Source organism: Amblyraja radiata, chromosome 11, assembly GCF_010909765.2.
Source record: "Amblyraja radiata isolate CabotCenter1 chromosome 11, sAmbRad1.1.pri, whole genome shotgun sequence".
NCBI lineage: Eukaryota > Metazoa > Chordata > Chondrichthyes > Rajiformes > Rajidae > Amblyraja > Amblyraja radiata.
In genome coordinates, this window is record NC_045966.1 from 52,848,498 (window position 1) to 52,870,363 (window position 21,866).

General features: G+C 41.9%; 1 protein-coding gene across 1 annotated transcript in view; it reads right to left on the minus strand.

Annotated features, from left to right (window-relative positions):
* Positions 1–21,866, minus strand: part of LOC116978642 (slit homolog 3 protein-like) — a 432,238-nt gene that overhangs the window by 364,745 nt on the left and 45,627 nt on the right. Inside the window, exons 2-3 of the mRNA XM_033029927.1 lie at positions 6,260–6,331; positions 3,979–4,050 (exon numbers count right to left, since the gene is read on the minus strand). Of these exons, the coding sequence (XP_032885818.1) occupies positions 3,979–4,050; positions 6,260–6,331 (144 nt within the window). The remainder of the gene's footprint in view (positions 1–3,978; positions 4,051–6,259; positions 6,332–21,866) is intronic.

The window sequence follows — 21,866 nt, forward strand, 5'->3', positions numbered from 1 at the left end:
GTTGATGCAGATGCAGATTTCTTCCTTGTTTTTCTTTGTTGCAACCACCATGGTGGAAACCCAGTCGGACGGGTCAGTAGCCGCAGCAATGACACCCAGGGACACCATCCGCTGGAGCTCATTGTATACTCTGTCGTGGATCTGTACCAGACGCGCACAGGACGGGTTTGTAGGCCGCCCCTTAGATACGGGGATTTTGTTTAAACCATCTGTACATCCCTGCATGCGTGATTAGCATTTTGGGTACTGTATAGTTCAGTCATCACATAGTGATGTGTTTTTTCTTATAGGTTACTTTTATTTAGATGTGCTTCACTTTTATTTCTATAAGGAAAGATGTTGATTGGTTACTTCACTTATTAACCAATGTAGTGCTTTATTATTAGAAGCTACGCCTACTACCCTGTTCATATTATCGCAACCCAACTTGTGCTGGCAGTCCATGCTGTTACACAGTAGAAGTAACATGCTGTAGTGTGATATTTGTGCTTTTCAATAAATACTGTTGTACCATGTTCGTGAGTATGAATGGGTCATTCGACAGTTCCCATTACACCATCTTCTGACTTCCGTCAGTTACACAGTGAGATAGCACCACGAGGTATACTTCCGGTTGTGGGAGTGGAGAGAATGAGCAGCATGAAGGCATTGTGAGTACCGGACCCGTCCCTGGTGCACCATATGTGGGACTGGGGGTTCTCTAGCTCCCCAGCCTGTAAATACCCCACCCAATGGCGCGTTTCTTCCCTCCCAGCCTTGGGTTAAACGTTACCCCTCTCGTTCAGTTATAGCGGATAATCGGCAACAATGGATACCATCCTCCCTCCCATGGTCCATAATTGCAATGGTTTACTGTAATGCTACATTGTACAGCCTGTCTGCGACGGCTGCGGAGGGTTGAGGTCCCGTCCACGGGGGGAAATGGAGGAGGACTGGCCAAATGTTGTGCCTTCCATCACAGTGATGAATGCTGTGGTGGATGTTTGTGTTACATTTTTATTGTGTATTGTGTGTTCTTTATCATTGTACCGCTGCTGACAAATTCATTTCACTTGCACTTTATGTGCAATGTGACGAATAAAACCATATTGTATTGTATTGTATTGTAATAATGAAGTGTGTAAGAATGAACTGCAGATGCTGGTTTAAACCGAAGGTAGACACAAGAAGCTGGAGTAACTCAGCAGGACATGCAGCATCTCCGGAGAGAAGGAATGGATGATGTTTCGGGTCGAGACTCTTCTTCATTAATAATATAGTATTGATTATGAAGCTGATTATTATCTACAGTTTATTGTGAACACTGCACTATTACCTTTTCCAATATGATTCTAGTGATGGTAAAATGTTGCCATACATCTTCAGTTTTCTACAAAAATTGCTATTTATTATCTTATATATAATCATCCACCCATACTAAGTCTGCCACATAGAAAGAAAGCAGAACTGCAAAATCAAGTGCATCTCGAGAAGATAAGGCCATTAGAAACACACTGCCGTTATTCACACTTTCAATTATCTGTAAGAGTTTCAGAAGGAATTGAAAGTCCAGGTTTAATTTTGCAATAGGGATCTTTGAATTGATTTTCACAGCCTCTGGATTGTTGACCCTGCGGGATAAGATGCTGCTGTCTCAATGTCCAGTGCCTGATGGAATTCAGTAATTAGATCATTGACCTCTAGTGCTAAGTTGCAAGGCTGTGAGAGGCTTGTTTTGGAAAGCCCAAGATTAAAAAAAAAAAATAGATATTGATGCTGAGAACATATTCACATAATCAAAACAGAACCATCAGAAACTGTAAATCTTGCCCATATCAAGGTAAATATAGGGCTCAATTATCTACCAATAGCTGATCCATCAGGAGGTCCGTCTCACTATTAAAAATTGGGAAATCAAAAGTACAAGCTTTCCAAAATAGAGAGAGCTTTGTCAAAGTAAGCTTATATTTTCAACGATAATATAAGTCTGGGAGGATTCAGTTATTGAAAATACTTTACTGCTGCATATCATCCCACCGACTGTTTATAATCTTATATTTAATTTTGAACAACCGGGTCTGGTAGATAGTGGTATCTCAATTTATTAAGTCAAGGCAAAAATGATAAAGAATTAATTAGCAAAGCAATCAGAATCTCTACTTGACTTCTTATAGTTTGAGGACTGAGTTTATTTCGAAAGAATAGTTGCAAAAAGTAGATTTATAGCATCAAGGAACTCTGAAAGGTATATTTGCATTAGGAGGGGCTGGCATACAAAGGAGCCAAGAACTATAAAGCAGAAACATGAATGCAGTGGTTCAGTATGTGCTGCCCACTTCCTGTCTCAATTCCCCACAGCTCTGAATATTTTACCTCTTATGGATCTATCCAATTCCATTTTGTGTATTGAAATTGCCTCTATTTTTATTAAGTGCATTTAAGATCAAAACACTTCTGCATGAGAAAGAAATATACCCATGCCTTACCTTATATTTTCTGCCAGTGGGAAAAAAAAACCATCTTATTTTATCAGAACATTAAAAGTCATCATCAAATCTTAATCTTTTAAACACAAGAAGGTTCTCCACATAATCGAAAACCCACTGTTCCGAATAAATTTCCCTTGCATTCTTAAATCTCCCTTGCATTCTCACTGAAACAAAATTCTCCAAGGCGCCAACTAGTATCAAATTCCTTAACATCTTTGCTTCTAAGGGAAAGAGCAACAATACTAAAGTATATAATTACTCACACAAGTTTGGTACTAAATTTGGATCATGATCACTCGAGGTGGGGCGGATTTAGCATATGGAGCTCGTAACCACAGGGAATGTTTTGGACAGATAATTTTGATGCACTTTAATTTGTACAGCCATTGATTACCATGAATTACCAAAGCCACTTTCATAATGACAAGTCGACAATGTGCATGTATTAAGAAAAGATTACAATTGCCTTTCCAACATGAGGAATAGAAATGGAAATGTCTTAATCAACCAGAAGGAAAAACTGGAATTCTCATAACTGAAGAGTTTTAAGCATTTTAGTCTCCCTTAGTGCCCCATTCATAGTGGTTCTGCCATTAGATGGGGGTCACTGAATCTCTATTGTACACCAATGTGGACTTGGAACTTCAATTGAAAAAGAAGTGGGTAATTTCCAGAAAGTATTGCCTGAGTTCAGCAATAGAAAGTTTACTCAGTACAACAATCAATATGAGACCTCAATCTCAGGTATCAAGAGCAGACCATTTTTTTTTCAAGAATACACTCACGGGTTCCTCGTTCACTTTGAACAATGATCACTTGTAGTTGTGTAACTCTTCCAATGTCAGCGTTCCGTGAACAACAAAGATGTGAAATAAAAGAAAGAGATTCCATTCTGACAACTCAATCTGTTTATAATTTAAATCATGCTTCGACTTGATTACAAGATCTGATCATAGAAGAATTTTAAACAGACTTACAGCACAACTTTCATTTAAGAACAATTTGGCACCTAGCTTGAAGTTTGGGTATATTTTCCAACAAACATCACAGAAAAACATTGAAAACACACTGACCAGTGAAAACCAGTCAGCAAACAGGTCTTAGGAAGAACTAGATTACACGGCGAGATAGTGTCAAAGGGACATGAAACAGTAGCATCGAGAGAAAGTCACAGAGACTAACGTAGCAGGGAGGTGTGGAAACATACTGAAGATTCACACGGTCCTGTGGAGTAGCAATAGGCATAAAGTTAATCACACAAGGAGAAGGGGAATCTGAGGATGGGATAGCAGAGCCTAGAGAAGGTCTGTGATGGTTCTGGGATTGTTCTGGTGTGGGAGCGATTAACTGGTAATCACCAGCTCACACTTCGTTCCCAAGACCTTCAGCAGCATCTCTGGCCTCCTTCCCTACCTCAGCACTGAATGCTGTACACCATGCAAGAAGCAACATATGCAATGCAGTATGTACCAAGGGCAATTCATCAGCAAGGATGTGCAAAGTAACTCACAGTCTTTCCAACTGCTTCAGATCCTGAAAGGATCCTCTTTCAATTATGCTGATCTGGTTCTCTTCAAGATGCCTGCAGCAAAATAAATGAAATAATTAGATTTTTATTTATTTCCTTCTGAAGGATGACATAATCCAACATTTACTTAATTGTTATAATTGTCCTGTATGACTGCAATGTACCTAGTATAACACCTAAACCAGAACCATACCAAAGGGTCTCAGCATGCTGGAAACAATATGGCAATGGTACAAATTTCCTTTAAACTTTCCCTCTCTCACCTTAAAGCTATGCCTTAATACTAATTTCACATTTCCATCCTGGGGAAAAGACTTTGGTAATCTACCCTACCTATTCCCCTTATAATTTCATATACTTCCATTAAGTTACCTCTCCGCTTCTCACACTCCAGAGAGAGCAAACCAAGTTTATTCAGCTTCTCCTTGCAGCTAATATTCTCTAATCCCGATGAACCTTCCTCTATATCATCTCCAAAACCTTTCCATCTTTCCTGTAATGTAACCCAAACTCGACACAATATTCCAAATATGGTGGTTCCCACATACAACAATTAAACATTACAGCACAGGAAAGGGCCCTTCAGCCCACAATGTTCATGCCGAACATGATGCCAAGTTAAACAAATTTCCTCTGCCTGTACGTGATCTATATCCCCATCCTCCATTCTGCATTCCAGGCTAAAAGCCTCCTAAATGCTGCTATGCTTTCCGCCTCCACCGCCACCCCTGGCAGCACTTTCCAGACACCCACCACTCTGTGTAAATTACGTCCCCCTATGACCTAAAAGCTATGTCCTCTAGTCGTGAACAGTCTGGATACAAAAGTTATAAGTAAGCAAAAGAGCAGGTTTTAAATTCTCTCTCTGTTCTCCTGCCATCTCACTTTGCCACCAGACCAAATCTGAGGAAGGACATTATTGCCATAGAGGGAGTGCAGAGAAGGTTCACCAGACTGATTCCTGGGATGTCAGGACTGTCTTATGAAGAAAGACTGGATAGACTTGGTTTATACTCTCTAGAATTTAGGAGATTGAGAGGGGATCTTATAGAAACATAAAATTCTTAAGGGGTTGGACAGGCTAGATGCAGGAAGATTGCTCCCGATGTTGGGGAAGTCCAGGACAAGGGGTCACAGCTTAAGGATAAGGGGGAAATCCTTTAAAACCGAGATGAGAAGAGCTTTTTTCACACAGAGAGTGGTGAATCTCTGGAACTCTCTGCCACAGAGGGTAGTCGAGGCCAGTTCATTGGCTATATTTAAGAGGGAGTTAGATGTGGCCCTTGTGGCTAAGGGGATCAGAGGGTATGGAGAGAAGGCAGGTACGGGATACTGAGTTGGATGATCAGCCATGATCATATTGAATGGCGGTGCAGGCTCGAAGGGCCGAATGGCCTACTCCTGCACCTAATTTCTATGTTTCTATGTTTCTATGTAGCCTGTTGTCTACGCCCAGCATGTTCTCTTATTAAATCTTATTTAAATTCCTTGGGTGGGTGAAAAATATTTCTCCCTAGGCATTTGCCATAATTCATCCTTTAATGAAATGAAAAATGTCAGCAATGCCATGTTTCTATACCCCAATTATGAAAGTAGGCATGCGAAATGCTTGTTTTTACATTCTAGCTACCTTTTTTGTCACATTTAGAGAACCATGGGTTTTTACATAAAATCCCTCAGTGCATCACTGCTCAGGAACCCTGCCATTTGCCATATACTTTCCTCTTGCATTTGACTTCCCAAAGTGCAAAGCCTCACACTTATCCCATTTAAACTCCATTTGCCATTTTTCTGCCAATTTCCATCCTTTCTATATTCTGCTAGATCCTTTGACAATCATCCTCACTCTCCACTTTGCCTTTCCATATTTTCATCTAAATCTATCTATATATACATATATATGTATACACACACTCACACATATAAATTTAGATGAAGAACTCAAAGGATCGAGCAGCATCTGTGGTGGGGCAGTTAAGGAATCATCAATGTTTGGGTCCTGCATCGGGACTGAGAGCGGAGAGGAAAGATTTCCAGCATAAATAGGATAGGGGCAAGGGTGAGAAAACAGCAAATGGGTGATACGTAGAATGAGGAGTGGAAGAGGATGATGGTAGAAAGAGCCAGGCCCAAGGTTGGACCCTATGATTCGTACGAGCATAAAAATTGGGAGCAAATAGGAAATAAATGGCAGCAGGATTTTGTGCTCCAGCAGTTTCAAGAGACAGGGTGTGGGATCAAACTCCAGCTGGATTTCACTTACAAAACTCTGAGATTCTTCAGCCCAACAAAATCAGTCTTGGATACACGTGTGATGTTGTTCTTGTCCAGGTCACTGCAACAAAATAATAACTTTGTTAAAATATAGGCCTATTCTCTTAAAGAGACATCACCAACATGATTTAGCATTTTTAAACACAGAAAATATTCCCATATACAGGCATATTACATAAAATGCATCACTATGGTGAGACAGATGTGCCATGTGGCTGCTCTCACCTTGCAAAACAACAAACTATTTGCCAGAAGAATTTTGTAAAGTCTTTAGCACTTTAAATATGCATTAATTGTGCATCCAATGGTGAGAACCACAGCAATATATGAATATGTTTCACTGATCTTACAATACAATACAATACAATTTATTTGTCATTTGAACCCCAGTGAGGTTCAAACGAAATGTTGTTTCTGCAGTCATACACACAAGAAAGAACCAAGACACAACACAATCCACACAAACATCCATCACAGCGCATCTCCTCCTCGCTGTGATGGAAGGCAAAGACTTATCTCTCCCCTGCACTTCCCATTCCCCTCCCGATGTCAGAGTCAAAGTCAAAGTCAAAGACCCCGGCGGGCGATGGTAATTGTCCCGCGGCCATTAACGCCGCGCCGGGTGATGCAAGGCCACGCTCCGAGTCTTGTTGTTGGAGCCCCCGGTGGGCGCTAGCAAAGTCCCACATCCATTCCAAGCCACGCTGGGCGATGATGTAAGGCCCCGCTCCAGGTACTCTTCAACCCCGCAACTCGGGCGGGTGAAGTCGCCGTTGCGGAAGCCCCGAAAAGCGGTCTCCCAGCAGGGACCCGCGGGCTCCCGGTGTTCCTGTCCACCAGACCTGCGGTAAGCCTCCGAATCCCCGGGGTCGGGTCGCAGCAGCGCTCAACCACCGCTCCTCCCGCTCCGAACTCGGCCAGCTCCGCAATGGTGAGTAAGTCCGCAGGCTCCGCGACTGGAGCCCCAGGTCGTTCCTGCTGGAGGCCGCTCCACGGTGCTCGGCCCCAACGACAACGGAGACCCGACAGAGAAAAGGTCGGGTTCTCCTTGCAGGGGATAAAGTTTCCCCCACCTCCCGCCCCCCGCCCCCCACACACATACCCACACACATACACAAAAAAAACAAAAAACTACATTCAACGAGACAAAAAACAACAAAAAGACAGACGGACTGCAGAGGCCGCTGCGACGTGAGACTCTTCTACCAGAATCAATGTAATTAACAAAAAATATTAAACCATTAAGTGTGTAATGCTTCATAAAGAACAAACAGCTATTGAATGCGCTTATGACTGCACAATCAATCCCGAGGAGCAGTCAGTCTTTGCTTCAGGTTATGAATTAAAATTGAATTACAGTCAGGCCATTGGCTCTCATCCATTCATTACCCACAAGTGAAGATATGTTTTTAGTTTAGTTTAGTTTATTGTCACATGTACCGAGTTTCAGTGAAAAGTTTTTGTTGCGTGCTAATCAGTCAGGTTTGTTTGAGATTGTTGCTCCTTTATTTATGAAAAGAAATAGAGATAATCAATAAAATAGTAGGTTGATGAGTGTCACATCAGTGGAAAGGACTTTTTTGGAGAGGAATTTTAGAGATAGGATTTATTTGCATTTGGGAAAAAACAGACTAATTATGGACAATGAACATGGCTTTATGCAGGGCAAGTAATACCTTACTAACCTGATTGAGATTTTGAGGAGACGACAAAGGTGATTGAAGTGCCTACATGCACTTTAATGAGACATTGAACAAGGTCCCTCATGTTCGGCTAATCCAGAAGATTTATATGCCTGGGAACCATGATGACTAGATATTTTGGAATTAACCTTACTGACCCATAGAAGGCAGAGAGTAGTGGTGGAAGGGCATCATTCTGACTGGAGCTTTGTGATCAATGGTGTTCTGCGGGGATGAAGAACACTGTCAAAGGATACAGCAGGCTACAGATCAATTAGGAATATAGCAGATGGAGTTTAATCAGGGCAACTGTGAGGTCTTGCACTTTGGGATGGAAAATGTATGAGGAAAGTGTATGGTTCAATGCAATAGTGGTGATGCGGGGAGAAATCTTGGGAGTACAAGTCCATTGCTCCCTAAAAATAGCAACACAGGCAGATAGAGTGGCAAAAAAAAAAGTGCATGTTATGCTTGCCTTCATTGGTTTGGGAATTGGGCATAAAAGTCAGGAAGTCATTTTGCATCTTCATAGAAATTTGGTTAGACCACATTTGGAGTATTGTGTGCAGATGTTGATGGCCCCACTACAGGAAGGATGTGGAAGGTTTGAAAAGGATGCAGAAGAGGTTTACCTAAATGCTGTCTAGATTAGAGGGTATGTGATATAAGGAGAGGTTGGAAACACTTGGATTGTTTTCCTTGGAGCTGAAGGCTGAGGGGAGAACTAAATAAAAGTTCACAAAATTATGAGAGCATTTTGTGTATTAGTATTAGCATTGGTTTATTGTTACATGCACCAAAATAAAGTGAAAAACGTTGTTTTCGATGCTATTCAAGTAAATCATCCATACAGGAATACAATCACGTTGTGCAGAATATAGTGTTACAGCTGCAGAGAAAATAAAGATAAAAGAAAGGGTGCAATGACTGCAACACGATAGATCGGAGGTTCCCAACCATTTTCGTCCCGTTTACCCCTGGTATCTTTAATAGCACATAACAATGTTATTTCACTTATTCATGAACAACTAATGATGAAATACCAGAACCAAACAAGTCAGTCAATGAGAAAAAATACGTACAAATCCAGAATCAACAAATTTAATACCTGGGTAGGCGAAATTTACCATCTGAGGGTAAATTTACCCCAGGTTGGGAACCCTTGCGATAGATGAACCCTTGCGATAGATGATAGCAGGCAGTGAAGAAAGCTAATGGAATGTTGGCCTTCATAGCAAGAGGATTTCAGTATAGGAGTAGAGAGGTTCTTCTGCAGTTGCATAGGGCTCTGGTGAGACCACATCTGGAGTATTGTATACAGTTTTGGTTTCCTAATTTGAGGAAGGACAGCCTTATGATTGAGGCAGTGCAGCGTAGGTTCACGAGATTGATCCCTGGGATGGTGGGACTGTCATATGAGGAAAGATTGAAAAGACTAGGCTTGTATTCACTGGAATTTAGAAGGATGAGGGGGTTTCTTATAGAAACATATAAAATTATAAAAGGACTGGACAAGCTAGATGCAGGAAAAATATTCCCAATGTTGGGCGAGTCCAGAACCAGGGGCCACAGTCTTAGAATAAAGGGGAGGTCATTTAAGACTCAGGTGAGAAAAAACTTTTTCTCCCAGAGAGTTGTGAATTTATGGAATTCCCTGCCACAGAGGGTAGTGGAGGCCAAATCACTGGATGAATTTAAGAGAGAGTTAGATAGAGCTCTAGGGGCTAGTGGAATCAAGGGATATGGGGAGAAGGCAGGCACGGGTTATTGATAGGGGACGATCAGCCATGATCACAATGAGTGGCGGTGCTGGCTCGAAGGGCTGAATGGTCTCCTCCTGCACCTATTTTCTATGTGTCTATGAAGATTTGGGATACATCCTAAAATTATAAACAATCTATTTGAGTTTGATAACAGCAGGGCAAAAGCTTTCCTTGATGCTGGTGGTCCATGCTTTCAGGCTTTTGTATCTTCCACCCAATGAGAAAGAAGGGAAAACGGAATGTCCAGGGGTGTGAGTGGTTTATGATTATGTTGGCTACTTTCCCAAAGCACGGTGAAGTGTAGATGGAGTCAATGGAGGCTGCGCTACGTGATATATTGAGTTGCGTCCACAGCTCTCTGCAATTTCTTGGGGTTTAGGCAGAATAGTTGCCAATTCAATCTTTGAAGCATCCCACCAGGATGGTATAGTTGGGGTGGACTATTGTTTACCAGGGTGGAAATGTCCAATACGTATCTTTAACGTTAGAGGGAGAAAGTTAAAAGGAGATACACAGTTTTTATACAGAGAGTGGTGGGTGCCTGGAACGCATTGATAAAGGTGGTGGTGGAATTAAATATGATAGTGGCATTGAGCCGTTTTTAGATTGGCCCAAAAATAGCGGGGAACAGAGCGATATGGGTCACATGCAAGCAGAAGGGATTAGTTTAATTTGACATCATCTTTGACAGAGTCATTGAGAAGCGAAGGGACTTTTTCCGTGCTGTATTGTTCTATGTTTTTTTGTGATATGCAATGAATCAGTTTAGCAGATTTAAATATTCAGCTAAATTCTTGAGCTCACTCTCTTTTCACTGCAGCCCCATTTGTGCTTGCATCCATGATTTCCAAGGCATAATCCTCATGCTTTACTGTGTTGCATACCTCCACCCTCCTACCATTGTTTGAGGGAATGACGATCCTTTGCCATCATGGCATGACTGTGCTTGGAAATGTATTTATTATTTATTCCTTCCACATTTCCATCAATTGCCCCTCACATACCACCACCACCACAGCACTCATTTATTCACTGGGGGCAATTAAAGTGGTGAATCAACCTTCACATCTCTGCAAACCACATAGCCAGCAGCCGATGGCTGCATCTTACACAATCTTCACATATAAAAAGGCAAGTTTCTTAAAACTAAAGATAGACGCAAAATGCTGCAGCAACTCAGCGGGACAGGCAGCATTATTGGAGGAAAGGAATGGGTGACGTTTCGGGTCGAGACCCTTCTTCAGACTAATGTCTCGGCAGCCTTGATGGAAGGCTGCTACTTTGAGTGGGGAATAATATTGTCTCTCCTAGAGAAGGGCCATAAATGGCTGACGTGGCAAGCATCTGGAGCCATAGAAGTATACAACACTGAAATCAATCATTCAAGCCACACTGACCATCAGTTATCCATTTATACTAATTTCATTTTATTCCCACCACATTTCCATCAATGGCCCCCAAATACCACCATTACCACAGCACTCATTTACACAATGGGGGGCAATTTAAAATGGTGAATTAACCAACCAACCTTCACATCCCTAGCAAACCACACAACCAGCGGCAGAGGTCAGTTATCTTGGCTGCATCTTACACAATCTTATTCATTAACATTTGAATTAATTTACATTGGCTAATGAGATTTAAATTATTTTTTAAGGGGCTATCTATGATGCAGGAAAAACATTGCAACTTTTTTCACGAGTTGCACACAAAGACAAAATTGCAAAGAGTAATGTTGGCTTTTCAAAAGAGGCAGTAATTTGCAAAAGTCAGCAGGCATATTCGTTTGGGAGCAAAGAAGAAATATGCATTAACGCTTTAAAATAAATTTTACACTGGTTGTTGGTTCTTTACCTATCACACCAGAGCTATGCGAGGCACAATCCTAGGGAGAGGGAGAGGGAGAGGGAGAGGGAGAGGGAGAGGGAGAGGGAGAGGGAGAGGGAGAGGGAGAGGGAGAGGGAGAGGGAGAGGGAGAGGGAGAGGGAGAGAGAGGAAGAGAGAGGGAGAGAGAGATAAAAAGCATGTGTGTGTATTAGAGAGCGAGAGAGATGACACAAGGGAATGGTGTGGAAGTGAGAGGGTGTCACTCGGTGATACCAAAAAATGGCAGTTGAAACCCAATTTTGTCGAACTGAACTGGGATCTTCAATAAATTGCGTTTTTTTATTAATAGAACATAGAACAAAGGCCAGTACAGCACGGGAACAGGCCCTTCAGCCCACAATCCTTTCTGTATTGGGATGATCAGAGTTGCACACGATCAACATAACCAAAGTCGTATAAAGCTGCATCCTGACTTCCCAACGCTAATACTCAATACACCTGAACAATGAAGGCAAGCATACCATGGTTCTTATTTAAAATATAAATTAAATTGTGTTCCAGTTATTTCACAATGCCTCCAATTACCTGGGGTATTTGTAAACAGTGGTTCAACCTCCTGATAACACAAGCGTTGATAATGCCACAAGTGCATTCCACGGGCTAGGCCTAGTTGGTGCTTGCAGCCTGTTGCCCTTCAACCCATGACAGCAATGGAAAGGCTCAGATTTGTTGGCACTAGGTGGCTGCGAAACAAAGTGCAGCCCCAGGGCTCAGAGATGGGAGCAATTACTGTCCAGCCTATTAAATGGATATGGACTTATAGGGCTCCATTTGCTTTCCAAAGAAGAGCAAGGCAATATGGTTCTCTCAATGCACCATTATAAAATCATTATCACGTTGCTCTTTTGAAAGTTTGCAGTGTGTAAATTAGCTGTCACATTTCTCACATTACAGAAGAGACTGCACTTCAAAAATACTTAGTGAGCTGTAAAGTGCTTTGGGATTTCTTGAGGTCATAGTGTGTCTCTAGAAATGCAAGCACTTGCTTCCCTGCTGCTCATTTCTGTTTGAATCACGTTCTCTGCTGAAGCAAGTACTCCGTGCACTTTGCTGAGCTGTGGAAAATCGATTACATGGATCCCAGGCTGCACGCCGTATCCCCATCCCACCAGTGTCTCAGTAACTCCTAACCTGAGGATTATTTCAACAGATGGGCAGTGAACACTTTGAAACTTTAGCATGCAGAACCAACCTTTTGAAATACGGCATTCCTGATTAACCGCAGTGATCAGTGTAATTACGAGAATTTTTCTCTCTCTCCTGTGCTCAGGTCATCTGCATTCAGCATTTCAATCTGGGTGATTCACTCTTCAAATATTCTCCAAGTATCAACAATGACATTATTATCATTTGTGTGTGTATATGAGATCGCTGAGTGAAACATTTTGCAGTTAATATTTTCTGAATTGCACTCCCTTACATCCTAAGGAAGGCAGACGGGGACAAGAAGCATCGAGGTATCAATGAGCAAGAGGTAACAACTAGACGGTGAATAAAGAAATCAGCCAGAAGCAGAGAAAATTATGGTTTCAAATGTAATTCATTGCTGAAATTGTGACTGATTTGGAGTTAGCATTTTTATTATTTTTGTAAAATTATTTAAGGTCAGTTGATAGGCAGAGGTAGTTTTGCTTGCGTAACTTATTCTTTAGTTAACAACACTGCTTTAAAATGCAAAATCTGGTATACTGTATCCACCCATCACTCCCCTCACATGTCCCATTTATGGATAAACAAGAACTGTCACATTCAACAAAAAGTGCCTCTTCACGATTTTGTACCCTTTTTAAAACCCTTCAAATTACTTTAGTTTGTTGCCTTTGATTACAGATTGCAATTACAATCAATGCAATAAACCAGGATCAGTAAATGTCACAGTTGGAAAAGACTGCCCCATTTCTATCATTGTTTATGCTTGTTTTAGATTTTGATGACATGAAAATACTTCAAAGGGAAATGGCACCAGGTGACATAGTAGATCTCATCATCATACCAAAAAGGAAAATTATAGGTTAGCAATAAACAAACAGCTTATCCTTTAAGTTCAAGACTACACATGGATAAAGCTCCGTGGAAAACATTCTGTTCCAAGGATTCCTTGCAAGAAATCTCCAATACTGATAACTTCTCCAGAGGAAAAAATGCAAAGGCATAGCAACATGGAACCCCAAGGTTCAATTCCAAATCAATAATACAGTATCAGCTCTTTCAGACTAGTAGACTTTAGAGTTTGGGTCAATGCTGTATAGCAAGAAGGAGACATGAAAATCAATTAAAGTTTCTTATTTCACCTCAGGGTAATTTTTAAATTGCCTCCTGTATAGAATAGTTGTTCATGGAGACTGCCCTTCCCACAATCAAAGGGATCTACAGGAAGTGCTGCCTCAAGAAGGCATCTCACAGCACTGGAGACCTACACCACTGCCACCTCTCATCTTGCTGTTAACATCATGAAGAAGATACAGGAGCTTGTGAACTATTAACTCCAGTTCAAAAAAATGCTTCTTCCCATCAACTTTCTGGTTCTTGATCCACCCTGCACAATCCTAACCAGCACCCAATCTTGACCACCTCAACCCTACCTAACCACTGTGTGCTTTGGACTACTATGCTTGTTCTTAATACCTTGGCTTTCCCGTTATCATGGTTTAGGTTTATTACAATAACTGATCACTAATGTATGCTTATTGTTGGTGTTGTGTCTAAAATTCATGTAAAGCTGCAGCAAGTAAGAATTTCAGGGTTCCGCTTCATATTCAGTCTAGAAGACATATATATACACTTGACTCAATACTCAAAGCTCACACATGTGAAAAGGATACTTGGCAGGCAGGTGACTGAGGGGAATGAGCTGATGTTGCAATGCAAACCTCCCAGCCAGAGGTGATAGAAACATAGAAACATAGAAAATAGGTGCAGGAGTAGGCCATTCGGCCCTTCGAGCCTGCACCGCCATTCAATATGATCATGGCTGATCATCCAACTCAGTATCCTGTACCTGCCTTCTCTCCATACCCTCTGATCCCCTTAGCCACAAGGGCCACATCTAACTCCCTCTTAAATATAGCCAATGAACTGGCCTCAACTACCTTCTGCGGGAGAGAATTCCAGAGATTCACCACTCTCTGTGTGAAAAAAGTTTTCCTCATCTCGGTCCTAAAAGATTTCCCCCTTATCCTTAAACTGTGACCCCTTGTTCTGGACTTCCCCAACATCGGGAACAATCTTCCTGCATCTAGCCTGTCCAATCCCTTAAGAATTTTGTAAGTTTCTATAAGATACCCCCTCAATCTTCTAATTTCTAGCGAGTACAAACCGAGTCTATCCAGTCTTTCTTCATATGAAAGTCCTGACATCCCAGGAATCAGTCTGGTGAACCTTCTCTGTACTCCCTCTATGGCAAGAATGTCTTTCCTCAGATTAGTAGACCAAAACTGTACGCAATACTCCAGGTGTGGTCTCACCAAGACCATGTACAACTGCAGTAGAACCTCCCTGCGCCTATACTCAAATCCTTTTGCTATGAATGCTAACATACCATTCGCCTTCTTCACTGCCTGCTGCACCTGCATGCCTACTTTTAATGACTGGTGTACCATGACACCCAGGTCTCGTTGCATCTCCCCCTTTCCTAATCAGCCACCATTCAGATAATAATCTACTTTCCTGTTTTGCCACCAAAGTGGATAACCTCACATTTATCCACATTATACTGCATCTGCCATGCATTTGTCCACTCACCCAGCCTATCTAAGTCACCTTGCAGCCTCCTAGCATCCTCCTCACAGCTAACACTGCCCCCCAGCTTCGTGTCATCCGCAAACTTGGAGATGTTGCATTCAATTCCCTCGTCCAAATCATTAATATATATCGTAAATAGCTGGGGTCCCAGAACTGAGCCTTGCGGTACCCCACTAGTCACTGCCTGCCATTGTGAAAAGGAGCCGTTTACTCCTACTCTTTGCTTCCTGTCTGCCAGCCAGTTCTCTATCCACATCAATACTGAACCCCCAATACCGTGTGCTTTAGGTTTGTATACTAATCTCTTATGTGGGACCTTGTCGAAAACCTTCTGAAAGTCCAGATATAACACATCCACTGATTCTCCCTTATCCACTCTACTAGTTACATCCTCGAAAAATTCTATAAGATTCGTCAGACATGATTTACCCTTCATAAATCCATGCTGACTTTGTCCAATGATTTCACCACTTTCCAAATGTGCTGCTATCCCATCTTTAATAACTGATTCTAGCAGTTTCCCCACTACCGACGTTAGACTAACTGGTCTGTAATTCCCCGTTTTCTCTCTCCCTCCCTTTTTAAAAAGTGGTGTTACATTAGCTACCTTCCAATCCTCAGGAACTACTCCAGAATCTAAAGAGTTTTGAAAAATTATCACTAATGCATCCACTATTTCTGGGGCTACTTCCTTAAGTACTCTGGGATGCAGCCTATCTGGCCCTGGGGATTTATCGGCCTTTAATCCATTCAATTTACCTAACACCACTTCCCTGGCTAACCTGGATTTCACTCAGTTCCTCCATCTCATTTGACCCCCGGTCCCCTGCTATTTCCGGCAGATTATTTATGTCTTCCTTAGTGAAGACAGAACCAAAGTAGTTATTCAATTGGTCTGCCATGTCCTTGTTCCCCATGATCAATTCACCCGTTTCTGACTGCAAGGGACCTACATTTGTTTTAACTAATCTTTTTCTCTTCACATATCTATAAAAGCTTTTGCAGTCAGTTTTTATGTTCCCTGCCAGTTTTCTTTCATAATCTATTTTCCCTTTCCTAATTAAGCCCTTTGTCCTCCTCTGCTGGACTCTGAATTTCTCCCAGTCCTCTGGTAGGCTGCTTTTTCTGGCTAATTTGTACGCTTCATCTTTTGTTTTGATACTATCCCTGATTTCCCTTGTTATCCACGGATGCACTACCTTCCCTGATTTATTTTTTTGCCAAACTGGGATGAACAATTGTTGTAGTTCATCCATGCAGTCTTTAAATGCCTTCCATTGCATATCCACCGTCAACCCATTAAGAATCAATCGCCAGTCTATCTTGGCCAATTCACGTCTCATACCCTCAAAGTTACCTTTCTTTAAGTTCAGGACCCTTGTTTCTGAATTAACGATGTCACTCTCCATCCTAATGAAGAACTCAACCATATTATGGTCACTCTTGCCCAAGGGGCCACGCACAACAAGACTGCTAACTAACCCTTCCTCATTACTCAATACCCAGTCTAGAATAGCCTGCTCTCTCGTTGGTTCCTCTACATGTTGGTTTAGAAAACTATCCCGCATACATTCCAAGAAATCCTCTTCCTCAGCACCCTTGCCAATTTGATTCACCCAATCTATATGTAGATTGAAGTCACCCATTATAACTGTTTTACCTTTGTTGCACGCATTTCTAATTTCCTGTTTGATGCCATCCCCAACTCCACTACTACTGTTAGGTGGCCTGTACACAACTCCCACTAGCGTTTTCTGCCCCTTAGTGTTTCGCAGCTCTACCCATATCGATTCCACATCCTCAAAGCTAATGTCCTTCCTTTCTATTGCGTTAATCTGCTCTCTAACCAGCAACGCTACCCCACCTCCTTTCCCTTTCTGTCTATCCCTCCTGAATATTAAATATCCCTGGATGTTCAGCTCCCAGCCTTGGTCACCCTGGAGCCATGTCTCCGTGATCCCAACTATATCATAGTCATTAATAGCTATCTGCACATTCAACTCATCCACCTTATTACGAATGCTCCTTGCATTGAGACACAAAGCCTTCAGGCTTGTTTTTACAACACTCTTACCCCTTGTACTATTATGCTGAAAAGTGGCCCTTTTTGATTTTTGCCCTGGATTTGCCGGCCTGCCACTTTTACTTTTCACCTTGCTACCTATTGCATCTACCCTCATTTTACACCCCTCTGTCTCTACGCTCACACATTTAAGAAACCCTTTCCCTTTAACTCCATCCTCCACTATCCCATTCGACACCCCACCCCCCTTATTCAGTTTAAAACCACCCGTGTAGCAGTGGCAAACCTGCCTGCCAGAATGCTGGTCCCACACCTGTTAAGATGCAATCCGTCCCTTTTGTACAGTTCCCCCTTACCCCAAAACAGATCCCAGTGATCTAAGAATCTAAATCCCTGCCCCGTGCACCAGTTCCTCAGCCACACGTTCAGGTCCCGTATCTCCCTGTTCCTGCTCTCGCCAGCACGAGGAACTGGAAGCAAACCGGAGATAACAACCCTGGAGGTCCTGCTTTTCAGCATTTTTCCGAGCTCTCTAAAGTCACGCTGCAGAATATTCATCTCCTTCTTTCCGACATCGTTTTTGCCGACATGCACTACCACTTCCGGATGTTCACCTTCGCCCTTGAGGATTTTCTGCACTCTGTCCGTGCACCAGGAAGGCAGCACACCATCCTCGCATCCCGTCTGTTGCCGCAGAAACCCCTGTCCGTACCTCTCACAATGGAGTCTCCCACTACAATGGCGTTGCCTGCCTTAGGCCTTTTTGGTTTTGGCTCAACAGCCCTATTCGCATCGCAAGCCAGACCGCCGCTCAGTGTAAACACGTCTTCTGTCCCGACAGCTTCTAAGTGGGTGAACCTGTTCACAAGAGGTACAACACCCGGGGATGTTGGCATTCCATGCTTCCCTCCCTTTCTCACTGTCTCCCACCTTCTCTCTTCCAGTACCTTAGGTGTAACAATCTTACTGTAGGACTTGTCGAGGAACGACTCAGTTTCTCGGACGAACCGGAGGTCATCCACTTGCTTCTCCAGTTCCCCAACACGGTCCTTCAGGAGCTCTACCTGGATGCACTTCTCGCATTTGTAGCAGCCAGAGGCACCAGCGGTGTCCTTGACCTCCCACATACTGCAAGCATGATGGGGCAAGGCATCTGATATATTCAGCACATCAAAAGAAAAGGAGAAAATCTGGATCCACCAATCATGGAGTAAGTGCATTTTTTAATTGCATAAAGCAAATGTTTTCATTAAAATGGAATTGCATTTGAAAATGCAAATGCAGTCTTATGTTGTCATTCTATAATTTTAATTAAAGCAGCACTCCACAAATCATCACCATCACAAATGTATTTGTTTGATCTTAAGAACAAACATTTTCCAATTGCTCTGAGTAGTGCTGTGCTGTGGAGTTAATCATGATTTCATACACTCAATCTGTGTCTTTCCTCACCTGATAGCATTGTGTCTCATAAGCCAAGACTATCTTTCAGGCTTAGCAATTTAAACCTAAAATTGCCCTGGATTTGACTCTTTTCAATGCCTCACTGTGTTCCATTAGCCATAGTGAATGTGAACAGACACGTGTTCAACTGTTGCTTCACTGATAATGCTCACACCTGCAACAATTTGTAAGTATGTATAACTTTAAACCTAGAAAATATCTCAAAGTCAGATGTAATCAGATTCTAAAATTGGTCATCAAGTCAAAGACGAACAATACCAGATAAGGCCAAAGGTTTGGTCAACGAGAGCAAACTTTGAAAAGGAACTTAATTGAAGTTAGAAAACCTGAACGGTTTAGTCAGACATTAGTTTTTACAACAGAAGCTGAAGTGATTAAGAATCTAGAGTTGGAGGAGAGAATTATTTGGGAGAATTATTGTTGAGCTTGTGTACTTTGCAGAGATAGTGAAAGACTATAAAAGGATTTAAACAAAATTTGTAATGAAAATTGCTGGGTGGGTCGGCTTTGGTGTTGGAACAGGAAATGGGTAGTACAGTTTTTAATAAACTAAGTTGTCCAGAACATTATAACTGGCAGATATGGGCATTCTGGCAATAGAATTACACAAGTAAGATGTCTATATAACATCGAGGGAGGTGAGCAAATTTTAAACAGTATATATGTTACATAGTAACATTGTGAAACACAACAATTTGATGTTAAATAAAAATAATCAGAACATCAACATAAAAGTTTGGGCAAGACTTTGTCTCACTATCATGAGCAGAGTATGTATGTCTTCAGCAAGGTGATATTAGAAAAGAAGACAGTGAATTTGATAACATAACCTGGTGCACTGAGCACTCTGGGGTAGATAGATGTACAAATGTCACAGAACATGCCGTAAAGAAATAGGCCCTTCGACCCACTGAGTCTGCATCAACCATCTGTTCACACCGATTCTGCGTCTATCCTGATTTTTTTTTTTTTTTTTTTTTTTTTTTTAATAGATCCTTGCAATGGTTAAAGGTGAACACCAATCACGGTGACTGAATGCCTTGTGGACTAATCTTTTAGGGGAAGGAGCTCAGGAAGTAAAGATTGATCGGAAGAACATATAAGTGCGTCATCATCGTCAATATATTGGGAAGAATTTATAGGACAACATGCAGAAAGAACCACAATTGCAACAATGCAGATCCCAAGGCAATTCACAGCCGGCCAAGACCACTGCCTGATACATGGAAGGTTAAGGTAGCAGGTTTATCATGGAGTGCTAGAAACTGCAGAGTGAATTGGTGGCACCACTGGTTTGGAGCCCGTCAGATTAAGCAGTCCATCCTTGTGTGAAATAGAAGGTAAACCCTGATTGAATCATGGACAATGAACAATGTTCTATATCCAAGCCACAAGATCTATATCCTGAATGGAATGAAGCCAAAGTCTACCAATTGTGGACATTTCTCATATTCTGCCCAGTTAAATATGGATAAGGAGAGCCAATACTATCTAATAATTATTCACACAAGAAGCTACCTTGTGGCATGAATTCATTACCCAGAATATTTCTAGCCATGAGAGTCTAGATGTTAAGATTCACCAATAAAATCAAAACTATACCTTAACTGCAACATCAACAAAGAGGAACTTCTCTTAATATTGGAAAGTGTATTCAGATAGCTTTGTCATAATGCAAAGTGTCAGATTAGCAAGAAAGGGGTAAATTGTTTGGACACTTTCACATTAGAATCATACACAGAAGACAGTCGAGGCCATTGTGTAAACTGGAAAAATGTGAACATTCACAGAGCTACAATGCTTGGTTTGGTTTAAAGTCATAAGATCCTGTGATAGTAGAATTAGGCCATTCAGCCCATCGTCTACTCTGCCATTCAATCATGGCTGATTCATCTCTCCCTCCTAACCCCATTCTCCTACCTTCTCTCCATAACCTCTGACACCTGTACTAATCAAAAATCTATCTATCTCTGCCTTAAAAATATTCACCAACTTGTTCTCTATAGCCTTCTGCGGCAAAGAATTCCACGGATTCACCACCCTCTGAATAAATAAATTTCTCCTCAAGTTCAAGTTCAAGTTTATTGTCATGTGTCCCTGATAGGACAATGAAACTCTTGCTTTGCTTCAGCACACAGAACATAATAGGCATTGACTACAAAACACATGAATAAATAAACTGATAAAGTGCAAAATGACAGATAATGGGGTATTATATCCTCATCTCCTTCCTAAAAGAAGGTACTTTAATTCTGAGGCTATGTCCTCCAGTCCGAGACTCTCCCACTTGTGGAAACATCCTCTCCACATCCACTCTATCCAAGCCTTTCACTATTCTGTATGTTTCAATGAGGTCCTCCCTCAATCTTATAAACTCCTGCGAGTATAGGCCCAGTGCTGACAAACGCTCATCATAGGTTAACCTACTCATTCCTGGCATCATCTAACATGATCCGGATTTCTGATAGATCTTGCATAGAGCCACAGGCTCTACAGCTCACTTTATTCATGCCGGTCAAGTGACCATTCTTGGCTAGTCCCATTTGCCTGCATTTGGCCCACGTCCACTTAAGCACTTCTTATCCGTATGGCTGTCAAAGTTTATTTTGAAAGTCATAACTTTTTCCACTTTTATAGCTTCCTCTGGCGGCTCATCAGATACTGACTGCCCTCTAAATGAAAAATCTGCCCCCAAGGTCGCACTTAAATCTCTCACCTTAAGCCTATGCCCTCTAGTGTTGCAACCTCTATCCTGTAAAAAAAAACTGGGAACATTCATTTAATCCATGCCCCTCATAATCTTGTACCCCTTGGCTCCAAATTATGCTCCAAAGAGAAAAGTCCCAGACAATCCAGCATCTCCCTACAATTCAAGCCCCCAAGCCCAAGTAACATTGTGGTGAATCTTTTCCGCACCCTTTCCAACATAATCACATCCTTTCTCTAGCTGGGCAACCAGTGCAGCACACAATATTCTCACCAACGACTTGTGGTCTAACCAACGACTTTTACAGCTGCATCATGGTGATTCAA